The sequence below is a fragment of the Pantherophis guttatus genome, chromosome 6, assembly GCF_059756535.1.
Source record: "Pantherophis guttatus breed Tessera chromosome 6, ASM5975653v1, whole genome shotgun sequence".
Taxonomy (NCBI): Eukaryota; Metazoa; Chordata; class Lepidosauria; order Squamata; family Colubridae; genus Pantherophis; species Pantherophis guttatus.
In genome coordinates, this window is record NC_142068.1 from 97364298 (window position 1) to 97391829 (window position 27532).

At 43.7% G+C, this 27532-nt stretch overlaps 1 protein-coding gene across 3 annotated transcripts in view; it reads right to left on the minus strand.

Moving 5' to 3' along the window:
* ANK3 (ankyrin 3) overlaps window positions 1–27532 on the minus strand; it is a 286682-nt gene that overhangs the window by 229750 nt on the left and 29400 nt on the right. Inside the window, exon 1 of one of the 3 annotated variants that reach the window (XM_087872283.1) lies at window positions 26334–26823. The exons of 1 other annotated variant lie outside the window; for it this stretch is intronic. In XM_087872283.1, coding sequence (XP_087728409.1) covers window positions 26334–26396 — 63 coding nt within the window. In that variant the 5' untranslated portion in view covers window positions 26397–26823. Of the gene's footprint in view, window positions 1–26333; window positions 26824–27532 lie in introns of those variants that run through there. One more of the 3 variants, XM_087872293.1, reaches the window with a different exon arrangement.

Sequence of the window (27532 nt, forward strand, 5' to 3'; positions counted from 1 at the left end):
CCGGTTCGGACTGGATCACCCGATCTGGTAGCGATGGTGGTGGGTGGTTCGGAGAACCGGTAGTAAAAATCCCTGCCCCCCCCATGCCCAGCTGAGCCACGCGATCATCAGAGGCTGTTTTTTTTTTTTAACTTTTAAAAGCATTTTTTCCTGCAACCCTTTCGGCCGAAAAAATGCTTTTAAAAGTAAAAAAAATAAACCCTCTGATGATCTGGTGGCTCAGCTGGGATTGTCAGAGGCTTTTAAAAGCATTTTTTTCTGCAACCGCTTAGGTTATAGAAAAAATGCTTTTAAAAGTAAAAAAAAAAAAAAGTTGGCCACACCCACCCAGTCACATTACCTCTCACCAAGCTACGCCCACAGAACCGGTAGTAACAAATTTTACATTTCACCACTGGCTTGAAGTCCCCCTGGACTACAGAGATCCAAGGCGGTTGCCCTCTAGAATGAAAGGACACATTTCCCACTTGAACAATAATTGGTCCTCTTTTAATCTGATCTGTATGGAAAATTTAAGAGAATAGATGAAGCACTAGGACCGTGATGGCGAACCTATGGCCATATCAGTGGGCACGCAAGCTCAGCTCCGCCAGCTGATTTTTGGGCCTTCTTGGCCCACCAGAAGTAGGGAAACAGGCTGTTTCCTGCCTCCGGAGGGCCTCGGGGGATGGTGGGGAAGGCCCATTTTTTGCTGTCCCCAGCCTCCAGAGCCTCTCTAGGAATCTGGGGAGGGTGAAAACAGCCTTCCCCCCCCCGGAGGCCCTCCAGAAGCTGAAAACGGCCTGTCTCCAGCCTCCAGAGCCTCTCTAGGAATCTGGGGAGGGTGAAAATGGCCTTCCCCACCCCACCCCGGAGGCCCTCCGGAGGCCAGAAGCAGCCCGTTTGCAACTTCCGGTGGGCCTCCGGGAGGTGGGGGAGGAGAAGGCTGTTTTCGCCCTCCCCAGACTCCTAGAAAGGCTCTGGAGCTAGGTGAGAGAGAAAAACGGGCCTACTGGGCCATTGGGTGCCAGGAGTGGGGGGGGTCACACACACATGCACGGGGATGGAGTGCATAGAATTATGGGTGTGGGCATGTGCATGCGTGACCCCCCTTCCACCCACCCCCTCCTGGCACGCGATAGCAAAAAGGTTAGCCATCACTGCACTAGGATGTCTGCATCCATGCCCAGTCCTTCATTCTTCTGGTGACTGAGCTTCCATGAATTATTCTTCTGCCACATCAGTTCAGACACCAACCTGTGGGCACATGCTAAGGACCCAGCTGCCAGAATGGGATCTTGGAGACTGACCACCTTCCCACTTCCCTGTTCCCAGTCCAGACTGAAGAAGTTCTTTCTCTGTATCTCCAACAGCTGATGACTTTCTCAACCTTTTCTAAATCTTTTCTAGAGGCAGCCGATGATGCTGTTGTGGAGCCAAGAGCAGCTGCTTTTGAGTCTCTAGTCTCCAACTCTTTCCTTCAGCAAGTCCTTCTTGGAATAGTTCCAGAAATAACTATCTCTTTAAAAAAAGAAAGAGGAAGGGAAAGTTCATTCTATGCAGTGCTAAGAGAACCCCTGGGCTGTTTGAAGTCGTTCCTCACCTTCACGCTTTCCGAGGGAGAGCTGGGAGAATGAAAGCAGGGGGTGGGGAGGAAACAGCCAGACTGATAACATCTGAAGCAGCTGTGCCAGAACATCTGCCTTCGGCTTTGTTCCACATCACATTCTCAAACTAAACTGCAGATGAAACGTGTGTTTGAGTTGCCTCTGGACATTCAAGAACACTGATTCACATATTACAGGACAGGAAATGGCTCATGAGGTAATAGTTGTCCCCTACCAAAAGGCAGGCTGTGGAAGCATTTGGAGGGAGGAGGAGGAGGAGGAGGAGGAGGAGGAGGAGGAGGAGGAGGAGGAGGAGGAGGAGGAGGAGGAGGAGGAGGAGGAAAAGAAGGCTACAAGAGAAAGGGAAGCAACTGAAAACAGAATCTGCCTTCTTCCTTAATGATTCATTCTGTGCAACAAAAAACAACAACAATTCAGGCTAGGGAAGCCCTCTTAAAAAAAAAAAAAGCCAGTAACAATCCACCCTCTTTTCTGGAGCTGTGCCACCAAGATAATTGGAAAGTTGCTGGGTGCTGTGCCAAGCAGAAGGCAGCTCAGGAGGGTTCCTCCGACAAGGCTGTAAAGGAAGCTGCGGAATTGCAAGCAAGAAACTAAGCCAAGGCGAGCAAAGCCTTCCATTGTTTGACGGCTGCTCCTCGCTTCATACACACACACGGTGCCTATTGCTGGGCTAAAGAGGTGCCCTTGGTACGTGGCAAAAGGCACAAAGGGGCTGGGGAATGAGTGCAGTTACTGGTGTGTGCTATTTCTTCCATAAAGCAATGAGCAGGAAACGGCTGGAGTCATGGACAATTTGGCCGACAGTCCCACTGATGAGAAGTCAGGCTATTTCATTAGCTCTGCTGAAAAACCAGCCCCATCAGCTGCCTCCTTTGCCAAAACTGGATCTTTTTGGCCACTGCAATCGAGTATCTCATTTTAAGAAGCAGACTTGCTTCATCCTCCAGCCTTTTCTCCCCTCCTCACCCTTTCCTTTTTGGTCTCATTAAGAGTGTAGGCTTGCAAGAGGCAATGTTTTTTAAAAAAAAGAAACAATAAGGTACTTGGAACATCCTTTTGGGAGGCGGAATGAGGAAGAAACAGATGTATCTTAATTCCTTACACTGTTCTTTTTTCTCCCAGTAGATTCCTCAGCAAGATAAAAAGAAACCTTGAGCAGAATCGTCAACATGCAAAGCAATTACCCTTAAAAAACATAAATACAAAATGTTAAATTTTGATAGCTCAATCCCTCAACCACTAAGGTTAGGTGAGGTCTGAAAGATGGATCCTGCTCTCTCTAGAGAAGACTTCCACCTTCCTCTGAAAGAAGAAAATATCAGTCTTCTTCCAAAGGAAAAGTTCCATCATGGAGGTCAGTGGTGGGTTTCAAAATTTTTTACTACCAGTTCTGTGGGTGTGACTTGGTGGGCGTGGCAGAGGAAAATTTCCATTTCCTGCAAAATCTCCATTTCCTCCCAATCAGCTGGGACTTCGGAGGCAGAGAATAGATGGGGGTGGGGCAAGTCAGAATTTTTACTACTGGTTCTCCGAACTACTCAAAACTTCCGCTACCGGTTCTCCAGAACTGGTCAGAACCTGCTGAAACCCACCTCTGTGGAGGTGCTGCCAAAGAGAAAGAGAGAAAGAAAAAGAGAGAGAGAGAGAATATCTATCTGAGCACCATCTTTCCGGACCACTCCCACTCCACAGCTACTCTGACCCAAATGAGAACTGCGGCTCCCAGAATTCTCTTCCAGTAAACCCAACTCAAAATTATGATGAATAATTTGAGAGAGCAACTGATTCTGAACGGGTTCTGAATTATTTGAATCGAATGATCTCTGGTCTAATTTTCAGGGCTAGATGTTAGTCCAGCCGGCTCTGGAATAGCCTGGTGTAATGAGTCTCAGATTCCAGGTTGCCCCTCTTGTGACTTGTTTCCTGCCAACCATCTCTCCTCTCTACTGCCTTCAACCTTGGCAGAGCTTTTGACCTCTTCCTTTCTCTTCCACCACTTGGTTTAGAATGAACTTGGCTATCAGACTTTAGGAACTGAGCTTTGTGCCCAGGTTGACAAGTCCTTTTACCAGAAGTAACAAGTTTTGAAATCACTAACGATTCTCTCCCCCCCCCCCCTCCCATTAGCAAGCTCAAACATACCCAGCAACTGTTAAGTAGAGCAGGATATCCTATTTCACGATTTACAATGCAATCGGCATTTTCTGTTGATTCATTTGTCGAAAATATGTAAGGATTGTAAAAACATGCTGAATTAGGAGGGTTTGTGTCTTCCGCTGTAAACGGAGACCCACTCTTGCTCCGATCTCTAGGCTATCCTGAAAATGGCATGGATTTCCATCTCAATTTCTTACACACAAGCAGGAACATTTTGAGAGTTTGCTGGGATAGAAATTATTGGTTTCCATCTTCATAGGAATGGATCTCCTGTTCATGATTGTGCTCAGAAGAAACTGTTTCCTATTGTGGGAAGAAATATCCATCTAACTGGATGGATACCACAAACTGAGGACCCAGTTTGTGGGGGCAATAAGCTGACTTTGTATAAATATACAAAAGTATGAAGGCTATTGCTTAACGCATTGTAAGCAGCCCTGAGTCTCCGGAGAAGGGCGGCATATAAATCAAAATTTTTTAAAAAAATCTAGTTCAGTTCCAAGCTGGGAGGAAGGCACTGGAAATAAAATGGAGGCTGGAGGCTGATTGGAAAGATGGTTTAATGATGAACAAAACCACCAGGGTTTGTGGTTCTGGGAGCTGACAAAATGGAGTTGAGGGGGGGTATTATACCTTCTTTGAGCTTTGTATCTGAACTTCCTGTTCCTGTGCAAGAACATGTATTCTATTGGCTTTTGCCAGATTCCTATGGGGTCATGTAAGGGTTGTGTAGGGGTCATAGCTGGCTCTGTAGGCAAAGTACAAATCCTAGGTGTTTGTCTGAGCTAAGTTTGGTTGAAGTTTGGACTGCTCTGATGCAATGAAGGGGCTTGCGTTCTGAAAGGGTGCTGGGTAATTCCTATTGTGGCTTAATGGCTTTTATCCTGTTTTTGCTCAAGTATGGGTATTTGCTTATGAATAGAGGTATCTAGATACTTGTCTTCTTTCAATAAGCTCTTTATCTCTTAAGTGCTAACATCTGCTGTGGATTAAGGAAAGTGGGGGTTGCTTTTAAGGAAGGAAAGTGGGGGTTGCTTTCTGCCTCTAAAAAAACATGTTTCTCCATTTCTCCCTTTGGGAAATATAATACTCTGCCTTTTTTAATATTCCTCAAAATATTTCATTCTGTTCTGCCCCAGCTACAGATCACAACACATTCTTCTAGGGGAGGTGGCTTCCCACACTATGTTACTTGCTCCTGGGAAAAGGCCTAATTTGGGGGGAAACAAAAGTAAAGGAGAAGCACTTTCAGACTTGATTTTGTTGTTGTGACCTTACAATAAAGGAAGTGATTGTCCCCATGGTGGGAGCTTCTTGTCTAGAGGCAAGCCGCCGCTCCACAGATATTATCAGCCACATATTCTATGCATGCATTAATGTGTCTATTAATGACGGTAGTTTATGGAAAATTAATTTGTCCTTCTGGGTTCACTTGTTGCACCACCTACACACAGGAGCCAGATGCTGCCCTACCCTGGAGCCTCTCTTCCCTTTATTTGGGAAGCCTCTACTCAAATTGTGACTATTTCCATGTGTTTAATGCATCAACTGAAGCACGAAGCTTTGAGCCACTGCTGCGTGTGATACCCGGACCTCCTTTTGGTGCTGCTTCAGGAACGCCCCCGGTCCCTTCCTGAAAGGCTGGTGATGAATGGCTGGGAACGTTCTGTGCAAGAGGCTGAGTGGTTGCGCTGCCATCCAAGCACAGGTCCACTCCAATTGCCTTGGGAACAGGTTGCTGCTGTCATCGGCACCTTTTGTCTGGAGTCTAAGCAGACTCCTCGGTTCTTCCCGAGACATTGCAGTTAGCTGGGTGATTAACAGCTCAGATCCACCTTGCAGGCATTCATAGCAGCCCCGAGAAAGAGTCTGCAATCAGCAGGAACAGCTTGTTGATCAAAGGAAGAGTGTTGAAGTTCAGGGCCATCAAATGCTGGCTGACAGGTTTGCTAATGGCAGAGGCACACTGATTTTTTTCCCCCACCAGAGGAGGTGGGAGATTTTGAAGTTTCTCCCACACTCCCTCTAGAGCAGTGGTTCTCAACCTTCCTAATGCTGCGACTCTTTTATACAGTTCCTCATGTTGTGGTGACCCCCAACAATAAAATTATTCCTAAAACCTTTGAAAATATGTGTTTTCCGATGGTCTTAGGCGACCCCTGTGAAAGGGTCATTCGACCCCCAAAGGGGTCCCGACCCACAGGTTGAGAACCACTGCTCTAGAGGGAGGGCCAGAATGGGTTCTCTCCCCTGATTCCCTCCTTCTCTGCCCTCCAGCTTTAAGGCCTGCACTGACTTTTGCTATTCAGTCTTGACTTCCTTTAATTCTCTTTCCTTCTTCTCTGCCTGCAGGGGGTGGGGGGGATGCCCCGTTTCTTCTGACGAGGGTCAGTGAGGGCCACCACTTAGGTGCCGAGTCCTTCTTAAGACATGCAGAATCATGTACATTTTGGTTCTCTATCCATCTTGACAGAAAACCACTTGAAGAAATTAGAAGCATTTGAAATGTGGAATTACAGACGGCTGTTATGTATAAGCTGGGTTAACAAAGTCACAAATGAGGAAGTGATAAGCTGCCTGGGAAAGCAAAGAGAAATCATCAAAACCATCAAGAAGCGAAAGTTAGAATATTTTGGACATGTGATGCAACACCCAGAAAAATACGGCATCCTTCACTTAATCCTCCAGGGAAAGACTGAAGGCAAATGAGATCCAAGCAGAAGAAGAACATCATGGCTTCAAAACCTAAGGGATCGGTTTGGACAAAACTCAGCAACACTTTTTCATGCAGTTGTTGACAAAAATAGGATTGCCAACATGATCGCCAACGTCCGATGATGGCTATGACACAAGAAGAAGAAGAATCCATCTTGAGCAATGGCAAACATGCCATCGACTTGTTCTTTTATGATATTGCTAAGTGTTAACATTTAATTTTTTTAAAAAAAAAATCAATGTTGCTAAACAAATCTGAGGAATGAGGGGCTGTCCTTGCAGTTGAATCGCCTGCAGTGTGTAGCCAAACAAATCAAGATGGTGGCCACAAAGTTGTGGTCAAAGCTCTTGCAGGACAACAGGGTGTGCAGATAAAATCACCAGGAAGTTCTTTTGAAACTTTCTTAAAGTAAGGTTACAGCAGAATATAGGGGCAGATGAAAATCACATGATCCCTACTGAAGATTTTAGAGGCCTGGATGTCCCTTAAAAGCAGCATATATGCTGCAGAAGAGAAAAATGTAATGCAATTTGCTCATTATTTCGTGAGTGAGACAATTCTAATCTTTTCCTGGAATGTATCCATGTGCATGCTTTATATGTTTTATATGTATTTTTTTCCTAATGCAAAGCTCTTTATTGCCTTTTTAAAATTCAACCGAAAAAGAGATTAATGATTAAACCAGGAAATTGGGAGAAAGAGAGAGAGAGGGAGAGGGAGAAATGCCAAATCAGAAAATGTCAAAAGCCATTTTCTTCTCTGATTGCATTATTAAATTATTTTCCAATTTTGTTTACATATTCTTAATTTTAATAACAAAGACATAATCCAGTATTGGAAAAAAAACAGGTATTTGACCAGGTGCATTAAAGATGAAAAGCAACAAAGTGTTTTCTCTTTTTATGATCTTTAAGTTGGCTTAATTAATATGGGTCAGCATTGATTTTGGATTTTTTTTCTCCTAGTCAGCTTAGCTACTTTTGCTTTTTATAGACCAATAATTTAGCATATTATTTTATATCTCTGAGGAATCCCCCCTCCCACTTCTTTTCCTCTTCATAATAAATTGTTTCTCTTTCATTGATCACAAGATTCTTTGCGTTGTTTTTCTTTAACCAAGAAACAGCCATCAGTCTAAAAATGGCTATAAATGGCTATAAGTTTCATTTTAATTACTTTCTTACTTACTGTCTTCAGAAAACCAGTATACCAAAGCTCAGCACACCACATTTAGTAAATGCTCTTTTCAATTCAGTTGATTTTCTTTCATTTAGAAATATTCAGCCTGACGCTCCAGAAGATTCAATAGAGAAGTCTTTCCTTAAATATTTCATGAAGCTCTATTGTGAACTGAGCTTAAACCTACAACTGTCAATATGGATATGTTCAGGGTTATTAAAAACCATTTTTCCTTTAAAACACAATAATCTAATATAAATTGACCTTTATTTATTTATTTATTATCTATTATTGCGATTTATATGCCGCCTTTCTCCCTAGGGATTCAAGGCGGCTTACAAAATGACAAATTCCAATACAAATCACAATGAAATAAAATTAAAATCAGCAACCCTATTAAAAACAGTTTAAAATTATGACAGTGTATCCCCAAACGGATCAGTTGAGTTGACGAAAGAGCCACGTCTTCAGCTCGTGACGGAAGAAAAGAAGGTCGGGGGCTATCCTGAGTTCGGTGGGCAATCCATTCCAGAGGGTCGGGGCTCCCACAGAGAATGCCCTCCTCCTGGGGGCCGTCAGCCGACATTGTTTGGCCGACGGTACCCTGAGGAGGCCGACTCTGTGAGAGCGCACAGGACGGTGGGAGACTTTGCGTGACATGCTCAGCCAATAGATCTTACGTATAGCAGAGGCGACCCTTGGCTTGGCCACATAAAGAGGAATAAACACATACATCACACAGGCAAGCAAATAACCCAGTTCAAAACAGCAACGGCTGTGATCAGAGATCATAGCAACATGGAATTACCTAACAACCATGCCAACATGCCAACATAGAAAAAAATAGTTTTGATTTGCCTGTTTCGAAAGTTCACCAGACTGTGATCAATCCATCAGGTAGTGTACAGTAAACCATCTAAGAATCAGACAGATATTAATAAATCTGATGCAACCATTCTGAAGAGAGGGATGGGGAGGTTCGCAAAGATTTTGAAAGCTAACAGCCAAGCTGCACCTTTTATTTTTATATACACACAGTGCAGTTGTGTAAACAACAGGCTCGCTCTGGAAAACACACCTTCAGAAACAGCACAAGGACAAAAGGACTGGGGGGGAGGGGGGGCAAAAGAAATCAACAGAGTGAGTCCCAGAGTTGAGTGAGGAAGGGAAGCGTGATCACAATCCGTGCCTTTTTGGAATCTGGAAGACTAGCTGGTGTAAATACCAAGTCCCTGGCAAATGAAGATGGTGTCTTCTTTAATGAGCTTGATGAGCCATCAGAGTTGCAGAGGCATCAGGGCCACCAGCCAAGGCCACCTGCCCCTGTCTGGGCAGAGCTTCTGTTCTGCCACTCAGGGAATAGGCACGACAGCTCTTCACATAAGGCGTCAGGTGCAGGAGTGAGCGGAGATTGCTGAACAAATGCACTTCAGACAATGTGCCTGTGACAAACACGACAGGGACACCAGCATAGAGCAAATCTCATGCACTGCATCAACTATTTCCAACATTGGGTTGTGTATTCAGAAGCCATCTCCAGTTCTCCGAATGTGGCTGATGATGTTGGGTGACAGACTGACACCTATGAAGAACGACAGGCTGGGTGACAGAGGTGGCCTTTGGATAGAGGGCATGTGCACTCTCCAACCTGTGGCTAATTCTTGTTGCAGTGCAGATTTTTCCCTCCTCCCCACCCCACCTTGCCCCAAAAAATGGAACAAATTCATGGTGTTATGAACTTCACCTAATGGCAATATGAATTTCTCCCGACTCTGCCTAACACTCAGCCAATCCTAAATTCCTCCATGATTAAGCAGAAAAAAATGGGTAATTTCTTCCATACGCACATCGTCCATACCACTACAGGAACTGTGTGCGCATGCACAGAGACACAGAGTGGCAAGTTGGGTGATGGACACATCGGAAAGTGGATGTTTAATTATCACCATCCAAGAGTTTGGATGTGGGCATCTCTGCCTATGAAAAGAGACCCAGCAACAACAAAAAGTAGGCACAGAACTATAGCAGCCGTCTATTAAAAGAAGGTTTCATAAAAGTCTAAGTGGCAGAAGCCTTTAAGCAAATCAAGGAGCTCTCAGCCCATTTAAATCTAGCAAGCCACCGTTACAGCCTCAAAGTGACCTGGCAGAGTTTGGCCAGATAATCCCCAGCCAGCTAGATAGTTCTCTGCCAGCATTCGTAGCCAGTAAGTATTTTTTTTTTTTTTAGTCAGTTTCTGATCCTGTCAACCTTTACGGATCTGGGGATTTTTTTTCTCTCTCCTTTATCCACACAAAGGAAATGAAAGCCAAAAGTACACATTCAGTTCCAACCAGAGGTCAAAGACAAGAGCTGCATCTTTCAAACCGAGAGGGGAAAGAGATGACCCCATGCAGTGTTTCTCAACCTTGTCGATGTGGACTTCAACTTCCATAATTCCCCAGCCAGCAGTATTCTGGGAACCGAAATCCACATCTCTTAAAGTTGGCAAGGCTGAGAGATCCAACGCGCTTACAGAGGCGTGCCTGGGAGGCAGTGAAGAGAATGAAAACATGTGAGTCATTTCTAGTCAGGTGCCAGTATGTATAAACACACTCCTTTTCCACAGATACTGCGCTCCTTTGTCACTCCGTGAGAAAAGAAGCTTTTGTCTGCCATTTTGATCTTGATCAAAGCAAAAGAACTTTTTTGTGGCAGGAAAGTAGACTTTGCCCTTAGTTTCATAATACCTGGAGTTCAACCAGGGGAAAAGCGAGGCCAACTTCAAGGCTTCAATTATTTTGTTTACCTTTCCTAAAAAGAGAAGACTCCGTTCCTTAGGAACAAACAGAACATGCGCTCAGTTCAAAAGCTATTCTTGATGTGTTTGAAATTCTGGATGGGAGAAGGGACCTTTATCAGTCCACCAGCGGCGTTCAATGAGTCTAAGCATCAGACGTTAGGATGTCCATGACAATCCACCAGGAATTCACCCAATACGATTGCTAAGGATGATGGAAGACGTAGATTCCACACATCTGAAGGCACCATGGCAGGAAAGTCACAGAAGCACTGAAATGAACTAACTTACACTGTTGTGTGTTCTTCTCAGGTTAAATTGATAATGCTGAGCCTCTTCCTGCGTCCCCCATTTTTGAAAGTGGAAGTCACTCTAGCCCAGGGGTCTCCAACTTTGGCAACTTTAAGCCTGGCGGACTTCAACTCCCAGAATTCCCCAGCCAGCTTTGCTTAAAGTTGCCAAGGTTGAAGACCCCTGCTCTAAGTTAGTGAGCAAATGACTCAGACAGGCAGGCTCCTCCCGTCCTTTGACATTCTCCTCTATTCAGAAACAACACAGGAAAAACCTTCAAGTACACTACCTTTGGTACCCTATTTTGGACACAAAGGTCTCCAGACGGTAGATGTGTGTGCAGCAGCAGAAGAGGTGGCTGCCTCTTCTAAGAGCAACTCAAGGGAAAAACTGTTGAAAAGTTCTAGAAGAATAGAATAGAATAGAATAGAATAGAATAGAATAGAATAGAATAGAATAGAATAGAATAGAATAGAATAGAATAGAATAGAATATGGAATAAGAGTAGAGCAGAGCAGAGCAGAGCAGAGTAGAGTAAGGAATAAGGAATAAGGAATAAGGAATAAGGAATAAGGAATAAGGAATAAGGAATAGAATAGAATAGAATAGAATAGAATAGAATAGAATAGAATAGAATAGAATAGAATAGAATAGAATAGAACAGAACAGAACAGAACAGAATAGAATAGAATATGGAATAAGAGTAGAGCAGAGCAGAGCAGAGCAGAGCAGAGTAGAGTAAGGAATAAGGAATAAGGAATAAGGAATAAGGAATAAGGAATAAGGAATAAGGAATAGAATAGAATAGAATAGAATAGAATAGAATAGAATAGAATAGAATAGAATAGAATAGAATAGAATAGAATAGAATGAGCTGGAAGGGACCTTGGAGGTGTTCTAGTCCAGCCCCCTGCTGAAGCTGGAGAACCTATATCTGTGATGGCGAACCTATGGCACGCGTGCCACAGGTGGCACACGGAGCCATCTCTGCAGGCACGTGAGCTGTTGCCCTCGGTCAGCTCCACCGTGCATGTGCGTGCACCGGCCAGCTGATTTTCGGCTGGCCCCGACCACATCACCTGTCCCCTCCCAGGAGCCTCCATGCAGCCCGTTTTGGATGCCAGGTATGTACAGGGCTCGCGCGGAGGCTCTGGGAGGTGAAAAACGGGATCCCAGAAGTCCGGAAATGGGGCTTTTCTGGCCTCCGGAGGCTTCAGGGAGGCCTGCTAGGCCCAAAACAGGGCACGGGGGGGGGGGTGTCACACATGCATGTGCAGGGGGCAGGGGACCATGGGGGGTCATGTGTGCATGCACAGAGGGTACGGGGGATATGGGGGGGCATTGCAGTATGAGTGTGGGCACACGCACACACACTATCGTGCGCACCCACACGCTTTCGGCACCCGAGGAAAAAAAAGTTAGCCATCACTGACCTATATCATTTCAGATGTCTCAGTTAAGAAAGCAATAATTTAATTTTACATAGACAAGTTTCTCTTGAGCCTACTTACAAGGGGATGATGGAGTTGGAGAGACTTACAATACTTGTTCACATCCCAATACGCAGCCCCAGAAGGTGGTCAAACCCAGCTGGCTTTGGCTTATCTCAGAAGCCAAGTAGCAAAAACCCTGGTTTACACAAGATGAAGAAATTCTGGGCTGTTGGCTAGTTGGCTGGTGAGGTGAAAAGCACCTGGAAGTAGGTCCTGGTCAACCCCTTTAGAAGCCCATCCCAAAAACTATACTCAGACAGCCATGAGGACTAGTAGTGGACCTGAGAATGTCATTTCTCCTGTCCCAAAAGTCTGATTTTCATTCTGCTCAAATATTTCACCTCCCTTCACTAAAAACTAATCAAAATAACCCTAGGTATAGTAGGGTTCCAAGGTATAGTACAATTCCAGGATTGACATTAAGATCTAACTTTGTATTTAAATATATATATTATTTCTAACTGGAAATCATTTTTGGAACTACAGGTTTACACACAGAATTGGATTTTAGAGTTCGTATTTTAATTTGATGTACAATTTACAGTATTAATTTAATGTGTTATTTACTGCCTACTACCTGGAGTTGTATTTTAGCAACTTGAACTGTGTTAACCGAGCATTTCTAGTTTATAGTTCAATGGGGACATGCAGCTTTAAGTAGAAGTATCTGATAATAACCTGAACTTTGAATGATGCATGTGGATGGATATATTAATTTAATGGTATATCAGGTTTGTTTTTTATCCATCCATAATTCATTACCTGTACCTGATTTTTCTATTAGTATTCTTTATTTCTTCTTTCTCTCTCTCTCTCTCTCTCTCTCTCTCTCTCTCTCTCTCTCTCTCTCTCTCTCTGTCTCTCTCTGTGTGTGTGTGTGTGTGTGTGTGTGTGTTTAATATATATCCCATATTTTGCTCAGCAAGCACTAAACTGCAGTGACACCAGGTAGCCTTGTGATAAATAATGTAGAAACACTCAGCAGGGAGCCTTTTAGCTGACCTTTAAATGAAATCTCAGAACACGCCATTACTGCCCCCCTGTTAACATCTTTTTAAGGAAAACTTTTTAGAAAGAGAATGGTCCCAACTGTATAATTAACACTGACATGTAGGGCAAAGTACACGAAAGTAATCAGAGCCAAACACTATGGTGACATCTATGGATTCCACACCAAAAACCTCACTAACAGGCAGTCAAAAAACCTCTACAAATTGTTTATAATCTTTAATTGCCGGCCTTGATCTGCCCACTCTCTCGTGTTTTAAGCATACAAAGTAAGGCTGCCTGCACCCATTAAGTATAATGGAGCGTGGGCGTGAATTGGTGGAATGGACTGGATCTCTTCAAACTACCAGAGAGGGTGAAATGCCACTTCTGAAGGCCACTGTTGTTGTTTTTGTTGTTAAAAAAAAAGATCCTTGCAAAAAGAGAAAGAGCACTCAGGAAGAAAGTTTCCTCATTCATTCATTACTCACACAACATTGCTTATTTTTCTCAGAAGTACAAAAAGCAGAACTATCTAATTTAAATATAAGTCTTCTCATAGTTCAAGCTGCTCCAGCATCTGTTGAACATTATAACAAAGCCAAAACCTACCCAAGATTGAGTGGTAATCCCACAGAATGATACTACAAGCCATGATCTGCATTCAGGAGGAGGTGGACTGATTTATTTGGAATGACAACCCAAACCCATATCAGACTGATGCAGGGGATTCATTCATTCTTCATTTGATTGATTTATTGGTTGATTGGTTGATTGATTGATTGATTGATTGATTGATTGATTGATTGATTCATTGATTCATTGATTGATTCATTGATTCATTGATTCATTGATTGATTGATTGATTCATTGATTCATTCATTCATTCTTCAAGTCTCTGCATGTATCCTTCTGTTTTATGCTAAATCCTCAGATTCTCTCTGGGTCTCCTTCTTTTACTAGCTGACCAGAAAAGGAGAACAAAAGGAAGGACCACATAAGAAAGCTGAAGGATACAACCTACACCATCAGTGGATACCTTCTGAGAACCTGACACAACTAAAGAGAATATCTGTCTCCCATGGATTCTCCCATGAATCCATGACCAAGTCTTTAATTCCTTAAGAGAGGAAGTGGGCATGAAAACAAGAATAGAAGATACAGTACATGAAATGTGAAAACTCTAAATGGTTAGAAAACAATTGTGATGCTTCCTTGTTTTGTAGGACATTGACTATGCTTTGACACTGCATGGAGGTCCCACAGATTTTCTGAGATTTCTGAATCTATCTGGACCTCTACCAAAGGAACAGAAATTCTGCTCCCATTTGTCATAAGTCGAGGACTAACTGTATGCGGGTAATTCTTCTACGTAATTAGAAGAATGCAATGCTGGCTGAGTACGACTCATGATGGAACACAACAGTTTCCTCTTGACAACTCTCTTTTATTTATTTAGCGTTATTTATTTATTCAATTTGTATAGCTATCCATCTCAAACAAGTGACTCTGGGCTGCAAATGGTAATAAAATCAATTCAAAAGTCACAATGCTAAAAATTAAATACATACAGCAGCTGAGAAAAATGTGACAGTCCACTGATGTCAACATAAGCAGGAAACGGGGCCTTTTGCACATTTGGGATGCCAGGTGGGGCACAGACCCAGGTCTTCAAGGCCTTGCGAAAAGCCAAGAGGGTCAGGACAGGAGGGCAACCAGCATCTCAGGGCTCGGAAGTGGCGGAAGTGCTGAGATTAAGTCGGTTATTTCAATCCTTTACCGGATGAAACATCATGCAAGGGTTATAAATCTTCCTGTCACGTTCATGAGGCATGGAGGGTGTCTGTCTGAAAATAAAATGTTGCTTTATAGCTTGTCTGGAGTTTAAGAGCCACCCAGCACTTCGAGCACTAAAAACCTTGGCATTAGATTCCCCCCTTGAAAAGTGTATTTATTTACTCACTGCTATTTGTGGCATTTTATACCCCATTTTTCTCTATGGAATCAAAGCACCTGCAACATTCCCCTAATTAAAGAACAAGAGCTACCGGTAGCTGTAAATTGACCTCCCCAAAATATTTCCTTCTAAAGTTTGCTTTTTAAAAAATATTCTGGAATAAATCCTTCAGCTCAAAGGAGGGTCTCCTTGAAAAAGGAACCCTGTGACACCACAAGCATCACCACAATGGTGCCCACCAACTGAAAGGCGTCTGGTGCCCTTCGGATCTTTCGGAGGATGAGGTTCTCAGTCTTCGGCCATGGTTTGTGCCACCTGGATTGATGGAGCTGAGGGAGGACCACGCTTTTCCAATATCTTTAGAGAGTGGCTGGCCAAAAGGAGACAGGATCAATCGTCTCAGGGCTTAGTGCTTCATCCTGAGGGATCCAGTGAAGACTTCACTAAGGACAGGAAAGCCAGCTTCCCCATTTCTGCTGGGACTTAAAACTGTCTCAGTTTTATGAGAATATGACATTGGCACTATTAGTGGCTTCCTAATTAAAGACAGTGATGGGGGCACATGCAAGAATAATCCCATTTGCCTCTCGGTTGGAAAATGATCCTTTGCAGGATCTCTGGAGAAAATGTTGGATATTTATTTGAAAGAATACAGCTGTCATAAAAGTAGGGCTACATTGTTTTTCTACTTGCCACAATCTACAGTGAGAAGGCTGGGATCCCTGGCATTCTTCACACTGATGCCATAAGATTTTCTGAAATGTCCCATTGGGAACCGGGCTGGGGGAAATTAACTAAGTGAAAGAAGAGCTAATCGTCTCTCATATCATTTAAACTGAAATGATCATCGATCTTTGTAAGTATAACTCAGCCTGCAGAGCAAACGAAGTGGTCTTCTTAATACTGTGTGGTATTAGTACTTGTGCAAGAACTAAACTCATGTGCCATTCAGAACATGAGTCATATTTGCATAATTCATGAATATTGTCTTAACAAAGAAATTCTTCCCTCATGAAGGATGAATATTATAAACTGGCAGTCGGTTTGTATTCATCAACCTCATAGCCAAAACTAGCATGCATGCAGAAAATGAAGTCCTGAAACTAAGTAAAAAAGTGAAACATTAAGGAAAAAATTAAAGGAACAAATTTCTATAGATCATTGCCCTTCTTCCCTTCCATTGTCCTTAGCTGCTAACTCTACTAAGTATTTCTTGAAATTTTGGAGATTGTTGCTTATTGTTTATTTAAATCATTTTGCCTGACTTTATAAAATTAATCTCAGCTTAGATCTGGCCTGCGGGGCCGCCCTGGAATCAGCGAAGGACCGGCCCACAGTGCCTCTGCCAGGGAAAATGGAGCCTGGGAGGGTCGCATGCACCCTCCCCCCCCGCAGGATCCATTTTTGCTGGCAGAGAACTGCAGGAGGCTGTCGCAGCCAAAACCAGAGCGAGTGATGTCGAGCTGGTCATGGCCACCATGGCCACGCCCACCATGGCCATGCCCATCCAGCCTCCCCCGAAGTCAAAAACAACCCTGATGAAATTGAAATTGAGTTTGACACCCCTGGTCTAAACCTTTCTTGCTATGTGGTGTATCATCTAAAGCAGGGGTGTCAAATTCACGTCGTCACAGTGGTGTCACATGACATATCAGGACTTTCCCCCCCTTTGCTAAACTGGCATGGGCGTGGCCAGCATGACGCATTCAGCCCCACAGGCCACGAGTTTGACAGCCCTAATCTAAAGGGAGCCATTCCTGTTTGAATTTAGTTAAACTGTTATGATGAAGATGGATGGATGGATGGATGGATGGATGGATGGATGGATGGATGGATGGACGCATGAATGGACTGGATCAGTTTTTGGCCTGGCTGTACATTCTCCACTTCTGGTCTCTCATTCTTGTATTCTTGGCAGGGTTTCACTTTTCCAAAGTTGTGCCAAAGTGGTTCTTTCCACTGTCAGTATGTATCTTAGTCGATTGTGATATTTTTTTCCTTCATGCTCTCTGGAATTATTCCTAGTAAAATCAATGCGATTCCAAGTCGTATTTTAGTTTCAGTATTTTCTGAACGACTTGATGTATTTCCTTCATCTTATTCGTCTTGTTTATCATCTTGCCAATCCAACACTAAGGCAATATTTTAAAGAATATGAGAAAACTGAGGTCTTATATAAAACCTTACTGTTGCCACATAAAAATACTGTGTAGTTTAGTTCCGAAGGGTGCATAAAATGGCCACAGGCATTTCAGTGGTTTGAATATCCTTGATTATTACAGAACAGAAAACAAACCCATAAATAGAAAATGAAAAGGAGAAACATTATAACCTGTAAATCAGGGGTCCTCAAACTTGGCAGCTTTAAGACTTGTGGACTTCAACTTCCAGAATTCTCCAGCCAGCAAAGGAGTTGGGAGTTGAAGTCCACAAGTCTTAAAGCTGCCAAGTTTGAAGACCTCTGCTATAAACTGTAAACCTGAAGTTACACACAGATGCAGCCATCTGCAGTTGAAACACAACCAATTTCTTTGCAACTCAGTTAAGGAAAAGGCCTTTGGGCTTAGCACATTAACCCCAGCCTCCAAGTGATTAAGAGTAAAACAGACAAAGCTTAGGAATTGCCACTACTCTAAATGGGGGTGGGGGTGAGTGGGGTGGTGGTGGTGGTAGGCTCTTCCTAAAGTTCCTTGATTCATTGCCCAGCCCCCCTCCCCATGCCAGTTGAAAACCAAGCTGCAAAGAGAGCTAAGAGGCACATCCTGGGAAAGGCACCTCCCTGGCAGCAAAGTTGCTTGCTCTATGTCCAAAGATGGAAAGAAGGAAATAAACCGACAATGGAAGAATGGATTTTGAGATGAATGGAGCTGGCAGAGATGGCAAAATTGACTGCTTTGCTTAGAGATAATAACTTGACTGAATTCCTTACGACTTGGAGACCACGGCTGGATTTCCTACATGACAAGGAGAAAAATCACCTTTTGATTTTAGGAGTAGATTGAATTGGTTTGGAGAAATATTGAGCTTTTTAAATATAAGATTGACAATTGATTATCTGTTAAATTAAAGTGAAAAGAAGAATGTTTTCTTAATATTGGTATTTTAGAACATTGATTATTAGGTTTTTAAGTATCACTTTTTAAAATTTATTGTTAAAATTTTGTTTGTTAAAAAAAAATTATTGTTAAAAGTTTGTTGTATTGCCTCTGGACCAAGAGAAGGTCAGAGTCCTCTTTGTTATAATTTTGTTTGTTGCATATTTTTGTCACTTTCTATTTCTTTTTGACCATGGCTTGATAGGAACAAGTCAACATTATTCATGCTAACAACATGGCACAAAAGGCGATCAGGAGGGCTTGTGAAGACCACGTAGCCTGCACCAGTGTGGTATCTCGCTTGGCCTTGAAGAACCTGAGATCCCTCCCAGAAACTCTTCCAACATCTGATGACATCAACAACCACACACACACACCCCAGACATCTTTCTCTGGGGGTGAATAATGCCACTGATTTCCAAAACAGAATCACAGCTTTTAAAACTTCCCCTCTGGCACATTGCTTCTCATTCATTTAAAAAAATATTCCAGAAGAGCAATTTAATTTGAAACCATTCAGGATACAATTAAAGGCCTCTGATTGCTGCTTTTCAAACAAACTTCTCTTTCTTGTCATTTTGTAAAAGGCCTGGAAGCCTCTCCTGAACTCTCCTAGTGCGCCAGTTGCGCCCTTTCCTAGATCAGGATGCCCTTGCCACGGTCACTCATGTCCTTGTTACATCTTGGTTAGACTACTGTAACGCCCTCTACATGGGGCTACCTTTGGGATGCACCCGGAGACTACAGTTAGTCCAGAATGCGGCCGCGCGGGTTGTTACGGGGGCTTCTCGATACTCTCGTGTGACATCTCTCCTGCGTGAGCTGCACTGGCAACCGGTGGTTCTCCGGGTTCGTTTCAAGGTGCTGGTGCTTACCTATAAAGCCCTAACTAATTTTAAATTGATTTTAATGTTTATGTAACTTTTGTTCCTTTTTGTAAACCGCCCTGAGTCCTTCGGGAGTAGGGCGGCATATAAATTACCTAAATAAAATAAATAAATAAACATGCAGTTGGACCACAGAAACCAAAGCAAAAGGATTTCTGCCCTGTGGGTGAAATCCACAACCCACAACTTAATTTTCATTGTAGGCTTGCACCTGCCTAGGGGTAGTTAACAAGGCCCCACCATTCATGCTTAAAGGCTAATTTGGGTTTCTCAACCTTAGCAACTTTCAGGTATATGGACTTCAACTCCCAGAATTCCCCCACCTGCATGCTGAAGTAGATGTCCACCCATCTGAAAGTTGCTTAAGTTGAGAAACAGTGCAATGGACAGAATCCAGCTAGACTGAAGCACAGCCAAATCCCATCCGCAGGCAGGCATCCCAAGGATCTTCTAAATGAAGGTGAAGACACGAAAGACGCTTGATGATTTCATGTATCCCAACAATTTGTTCTCCTGGCAATGAAGCGAAGATTTCCCACTTTTTCCTGGTCTCCCATTCCATAAAAATTAGACCTGACTCTGGTTCCCAACCCCCCAAGCTGATGTTAGGTACATGAGGTTCCCTGCCACGATGCAAGTTTGTCTAAGAGGAGAGCCAACTGATCATGATGATTGCTCTCAGGTAATTCCCTGATGCCTCTGGGCAGCAATAAAAGCATCTCCTCACTCCTCCTGAACAAAATGGGAGAACGGAAAGTTCTGAGCAGCCAGAACAAAACTAGCAAGCAACTGGCTGAAGAAAATGAGGAGAAGGAGAAGGAGAAGGAGAAGGAGAAGGAGAAGGAGAAGGAGGAGAAAAGCATGGCAACCTCTGATCAGCCAACTCTAGGACTAGCTGGCACTTGCCCTCCAATCAAGCCCTTGAGCCAACATCCCCCCACCTTCCATTTTATGGCTGTGGTTACATCACAAAAAGGTAAGTGCTCTAGAAATATGTTGAGGCCAAGAGAAAGACATTTAAAGGTTGACTGTTTTCCCATTTATGTCCAATAAAACTGTCAGCTTCTAATTGCCTTTGGAAAACCACCTGATTAAAGTTTCTTATTGAATTGCAAGTATCTTATTTACTTACTTACTTTATGTGTATGTCATCTATCCCCAAAGGCCTTGGGTGGCATTTGGTCCAAAACAACCCACCCCTCAAAACTAATACACAGATCCATACATAAAATAAACAGAATAATCAACAATATAAAAATTATGCCCCCAATAGAAAATATACGAACGTTTTCTATACAAAACATACAAAACTATTGAGTCCATCAGATTCAAGCTTAAAGCCCCTTATAAAAACCTATCTTGAAATAAAGCCCACCAGTTTCACCAGAACTTCTAACCAAAGATGTTTCCAAACCAGATCCAGAATATTTTGTTGACTACTAGAGGGCAATGTGGAAATGGGGCTACATCAATGTGACAAGGACCTGGTGGCTTTGATGCACTATTGATTGCAGCGCCTACCTCGGCAGGTGGATTTTTAAAATGTCTTTATGGGGTTCAGCATGCCTGATCAACAATATCGTAAGGAATAAAATGTTGTTGATAGCTGCGATCTACCCAGGGCAGCACCTAGAACACCTTGGCTGATCTTTGTAAGTAAAGAAAAGTTGGAACTTGTTCATGTGACCAAGAAAGCCCAGGTTTCCAAGTCAGATGAGGAGATCGGGGGGAAAAATCCCAAAATAAGGCAATGACAAACTGCAGAAGTGGAGAGTCTAAGAAGATCCAAGAATAACCAAGGATCTGTTATGGCTAAGAAACTTAAAACAGGTGTATTCTTGAACTTTTAAAATGTGTATTAAGTGCAGGTGAACCTCTGTTGCTTCTCTTGGTGTAAACACTGCAGTTTCCTGGTAAGTTGACACTTATCTGAACTCTTAAAAATATGCAGACATATTTTAAAAGCCACCAGTACCATATTGCAGCAGACTCATCCTACTTAACAACCTCCTACAGGATTCATCACTAATCTTTTAGAATGTTTCCCACAAGAGTATTTAGAGAGGTGGTGTTGGGTTCTGATGCTTGTTTCCGTGTTGGTCCATTAATTGCATAGGTCTCCCTTTGCTATTTCAAGGAATCAGTTAAATATTTGTACGCAAATAGTTAAAGATCATGCAATCTAGTGAGCACCACATAAATATTCTGCATTTGATATAAATTCCTAACCTTGGCTTGACTGAGGACCTCAGGTAGGGCCCTTACCTTGAGAGGAAAAGAAATCTCGGTTTTGTCAGGACCTTGGAGAGCTCAGCATAGGCTGGGCTCTCGCTCTCTCTCTCAGGATAAAAGCCATTGTTTTAGCACTCCCCTGTGCTCAACTCAAACCTTAAGAAGGCATCTGTGGAATAGCTGACTCTTTAATGTCACCCCTGGCTGCTACCCAAATCTGGTCTCCAAGAGCCCTGATCCTTTCTGAAATTTAAGACTTCTTTTCAGAAGCTAGTGGGGAATCTGAAGCTGGGTTTTCAAATGAAAGGAAGACCACACCCACAGGCTGGGAAGACAAAACAATGGGGGGGGGGGTATTGAGAGCTTCTTTTGAAGTAAGGTTTATCACATTCGGATCTCAAGGAATGACGTGTATTTATTTTGCAAAGTAAGATGTATTTATTTCCAAAATAATCCAACTGTGAAAAGTAATGACAACCCTCCACAAACTTTATCTTATGTGTGGCTCCATTACTTGACTAGAGGAAAATATTTCTGGCATGCATTATGTTCTTCTCGTGGATGAAATTGAAAACCCCCATTTAGTTGAGATGAGCTATGACTGAAAAAAAGTAACTATAAATTATTTTTTCTGGCATCAAATTGAGTGATGACAACTTCATCTGAAAAGTCTCTTATAAGAATGCATGCCAATTATGCTGAACTACACCCAAGGCCTATCTCACCTATCATTCACCGTGTAATAGTGGTCGGTTAGATGCTAAATCAAGCCTACGCCACAACCTTATGGTGGAATAAATAGCCCTACTGAAGGTCTTCAAGTGAGCAGCATCAATGGCACAACTGGTGTGTTTGTTAAAGAATGTAGACCTGGCCTTGGGAAAGGAGAGGAACACTCAGATGCTACTAGAGGAGTTTCAGAAAATGTTACCTTGAAAGTGGATAGTGTGACATAGAAGCTGAAAACAACCCTGCCTGGATTTTGTTTGGAGTAGAGAGAAACTCCTGCAGACTTTCAAGATTCTGTTACTCTTCTCTACATCACTGAAGTCATGCTTGACTTGGCCTACCTCACATGACCGTCAATGTCAAATAACCCCAGCCCTCTATGAAGTTAGGCAGCAACTCAACCCACAGGACCTATTTCAAAATGTGCCCCTGAGGAGCAACTCACAGCAAACCAGATCCCTTGATCTGTTTAATCTAGCTAAATCATGGAAACAGCTACCTTACTCAATAAGAAGAGATATTCTTCATCACTGTGAAGGGTGTTTTCCCTTTGTCAAAAATATTCTGCAACTGAAGTCCCTTGGGCCCTGTTATTCCTTCTCCTATGCCAAATTCTCAAATGCCAACAAATGGCTTTAATTCCATCATGTCAACCTAAACATTCTCTTTTGGTGACCTCAGATCATTGTCCCCACCCAGCAACCATGGGGTTAAAATTTGCCTTTATGTTGTAGACTGGCTTAATGATCTATGTTGCAGGCTGGCTTAATGATCATGGTTTTTGATGAGCATCTTCCTGTGTCTATATCAATGCATAACAACAACTTTGTGCAATTTTCCATGAAACTAGCTTTATTTTAATGCATCATCATCTTTTCATGCCATATAAATAACACACAGCAGGAAAAGCAGATGCTTCAAGAAATTGGTCCAGAACCAATTTATATTTTAAGTAATCTTTCCACATTATACCTCTATCACCAAAGACGAAGAAACTCATTCATTTGCACATTCCTAAAAGTCAGCAGCAAATAGCAACTCTTTCACAGCTTCCAGATTACAACACCTCCCCCAGTGTTACTTGTGCATACCCAGCTTATTCTCTTGTACTGAATGGTTGGACGAAGCTTTGAGGAATCCTATGATGACCTTATTTCCAGGCAGGGCTTTTCAGCTTGACTGCAAGTCCAGAAATGCAAATGGTGGGGGTGGGGGGAATGGGACATTGGAAGACTGTGAAAAAAACAAACATTGAACCCACCGCCCTCTTTCAAAGGATGAAAAGGCTCTTCGCCCCCTTCGAGAGGAACCTTTTAAATGGATGTTTTAGGCTGTCACCCTTTACCTGGCCTCTCCAGTTCAATGCCACCGCTGCTGAGGAGAACATCAGAGAGCACACAGTATCAAATGGCCAGTGGGAGGTCTGAACTTCACTCTGCCCCAGGCCCTGTCCCTCACCTAAGACCAGCCGGCTTTACTGGAATCTGGCACTTCCGAGGAGCTCCTAGTCAGCCTTCCCTCTCGCATTCTCTTGACCTGCCTTGCCTGCTCTTACGTCTCTGCCAAATGCCTTCTCCAGTTTCTGATGAGAGCTTAAGGTTTTCTTGCCTGACTTTCTAAAACACCATTTCTCCTCCTCCTCCTCCTTGGCCTGGCCTCTTGTCATGACTTTGCACTCTGTCTAAAAAGGCTGAATTAAAACCAGTTCCAGTAACCAGCACAACCTCAACACTTGCCTAGTTTCTTACTAAGTAAAATGCAGTTTGCACCCTAAATATGTCCCATAACAGCTTGACCAAAAAAATATATACCTGTAAATCAAAAGCATCCTTGTCCATTTCCCTTCATGCTAAAACCTAAAATGAAATTAGAACCAGAATAAATTTGAACAAAATTTAGTTCTCACATTCCCTTATTTGGCATGCTGGTATTAGATTAGGAAGCACCCGCAGGATGTGCCAACTATGTCATGCTAGTATCATATCTCCTTTTATAAATAAACCACAGGAAACTGCTGTAGGTTCCGCTTGATTTTTCCAGATAGAGTCTCAAGTCTAGGCATTTCTAAAATGCCAGTTTCATAAAACAAGATTATTAATTTGGCTCTCAGATATGAAGCTTCCTTCCAAAAACTTTTGGGAAATTTTCCTCTGTTAATTAAAGTAAGTGCTTCAGTATATCATCCATTAATATTCATCATTCAAGTTTTTTCCAAGACTCAAAAAAGAGCACAGTCAACTAGGCATAGAACTAACTAACCTCAATATTATGAAGGAGAAACTGCTGGACTTTCTACCAAGGGATTGATCCAGTTCTCACAACCCTCTGATAACAAGCTGGGTTTATTAGAAACAATTCTCTGACAGCTTCATTCCAAGCCATTATTTACAAAGAAGAGTCAAGCGTGCAAAATACAACATCCCAGAGTTTTCTATTTTAAAGAGAGAAAAAGACTCTTTTTTTAGATCCTGAAGTGTTGTGACATGTTAAAATAAACATATTGATGAGCCTTGCATAGATATTGCTTGCTAGCCAACTCCCCACCCAGCCCTGCTCAATGGGCCTCCATGACATGCAAGAGGTAGGAAAGGGCATTGCAAGCTGGAAAACAATGACTAAGCACTTCATTCTGGGTACTTCCTTACTGGTCATAGCATGAAACATCACAATTTCATAAACGGGGACACACAGGAGACTGCAAGAAGAAGAAAAGAGGTTCTCAAAGATCACAAAACATGGATGTCCAATTTGGCATTGGGACTTTGTCTCTGAAGCTCCAGAGAGTCACATTTTGGCATTGGATATGACCTTGCTATCCTAACCCAACAGTGGCCATTCATTCTTCCCTAAGAAAGCATCCTGAGGGAGACACATGATGTCTACAGGTTAGATCCAAGTTAACCCCAAGAACTGAGTTTGGGTGATAAGGTCATGGCTGCTCTTGGACCTGAGTTAATCTCAAGGCAACCAGACATTCAAGATCCTGGAACAGAAACCCCCTCCATGTTTAATGGACGTAGCCACCCTTCCTCAAAGCTCAGAGATATTTCTCCAGCGTGCAGGGATTTCTAGCAGAGAGATTTGCTTCATATTATTTTACGTGTAAAAAACAGCTGTAAACACCTTACAGTAATATACTTTAAAGAAAAAAACCCACACAATCTTTCAAAATATATAACCACACAGCAAGCTGTTTGCCCAGTCCTTAAAAGACTGCCATGCTACGGAGAGAAATGCTCCAATAATATGAATTGACCATTAAGAATGATCTCTAGCTTTTTCTATGAAACAAAATATAGAATCTGTTTTTAAGATGTTTAGGGTAGACATCTAATTTCCTTTTCAAATGCCATCAATGCCTCTGTAAAATGTGCATTTCTCCACACTAATTTATTATATAGGTGATTCCACCTGTGGAAGAGATCAGTGAAATCCCACGATTTGGATTTATTCTGAGAGGCTGAGGCTGACTTGCTGGTGAAAAAAAAATTAGCCTACAGTGTTTACCAGGGAGCTCCAGCAGGCATATCTACACCTCGATGTTCATGGGAATTGGGACCTTCCTCCAGATAAGGTGGCTTGCAAGAAGAAAGTCCACCCGGTGCTGTCATTTTTACCTCTGAGTAGCCCCATTTAGTGGAATTGCATGGACTGATAAGGGCTCGAGGGTTGCAACTGGTGTCACAGGAACTCACTGACATGTTTACTATACCGAATATACCGAATATTTCACAGAAGGGGTCCAGCTCAAGCAAAGCCAAGGATCCACACGGAAAGCAAACCCTCCTTTCGGGCACTTCATGGAAGAGCCATCTGTGAGATTCTCCACCATAAAAAACGCCCATCCTCAACCCAGGTTGTGGAGGGAAAGTTGCCGTGCCTCTCCCTTCAGATCCTGAAAAAGAAAAGCCCTGCCCGAAGGAAGAAGGCTTTGCTGAGGAAAGGTCTGCTTGGGTGGGGTGGGCCGAGGGTCTCGGCGCCCAGGCAGATCCCCCCCCCTTCTTGAAGCCTCTCCTGAGCCTTTCATGGCAGCAATTCGGCCACACAAAGCCATCGCAAAGCAACCCTTGCTTCCCGGCAGGGAACACACCCATCGGCGCCTCCTTGCACAAATAACAGCCAGCATCTTCTCTTCTCTTGCCAGAAAACCACCCCTCTCCCCGCAGGAGAAAGGGAAAAAGACCCGGAAAAGAAGATGGGGATTATTATTAATTTTTTTTCTACCTTTTTGCCCTTCTTCTTCCGATGGGCGGGTTTCGCAGGCTTCTCTTTGGCTTCTTCACTCATTTTTCAGCCCAGAAAATCCTCCTCCGCCGGCCTCTCCTGGCATTCCAAGATCCAGAGACGCTGGAAACCAAAGTCCATCTGCCCAGGTCGTTTCTCAGACAAGGGCCGGGGGGCGAGTGAGTCTTTTCCCCGGAGAGCCCGCCGCCTTCCTCCCAGCGCTTGCCTCCCTCTCCGTTCAGGAGCCCAGAGAAGCCGCCGTCGTCCCCGGGCCAGCGGGGTCTTGGCAAGAGTCCGCCGCCCGTGCCGTGCCGCCCAGAGCGCCTTCTCAACTCCGAATGCGCTCCGCGAGCAGAGCGATCGGCGGCACGGCGCTGACAAGTCCCCGGAGCTCCGGCCAGCCAATGATCGGCTGCTGCTGCTCCTGCTGGATGGAGAAGCCGGCGTGAGGCGCTCCGCTTGCCCGCGCCCAAGCGCCAGCCCATGTGCTGAAGCGCTCCCGCCGCCAGAGCCAGCGAGGGAGCCTCCGGGCGAAGGGCGGGGTGGGGATCTGCAGCCGGGTCTTTCCTGCTGCTGCCTGATCGATTCAGCCTCGGGGATGTGGCTTTGCGCTGGCAGAAGATCCGGGGCCCAGAGCACCTGACAGAAGGGCTGCCCAACTCTGCCTTTCCTTGCCCTAGTAAGAGTTGGTCTAATGCAGTGTTACTCAACCTTGGTAGCTTGAAGATGGGTGGACTTCAACTCCCAGAATCCCCCAGCCCTCTAGGAGTTGAAGTCCACCCATCTTCAAGCTTCCAAGGTTGAGAAACACTGGTCTAATGGGTCCATAAAAGAGGTTGGCTGTTTTCCTCCCTGTTTTCCCACTCAATGGGGTATTTCCTGAGGGTCCCCCCCTGACTCCCATCTCACTGCACCATCTCCCCTCAGAGAAAGTGCCCTGGAGGGAGCCTGGGACACCCCCCCCCCACATGTGGGGGATGTCAGGACCCAAGACCCACAAACGGATGGAATTCATTGAGAAAACAGCACTTCAAGGCTCTCAGGTAATCCAGGAAATGGTCTGCAGCACCTTTGTGTCATTTCTGGATTCTGCACCCTTTCAAAAGTGGGTTGATGAAAAGAGAAACCCTTTTTCCTTATATTCCGGGTTCCTTATATTCTGAGGCCAGGACCCAAAGCACTGTGAACAGGGGCTGTTC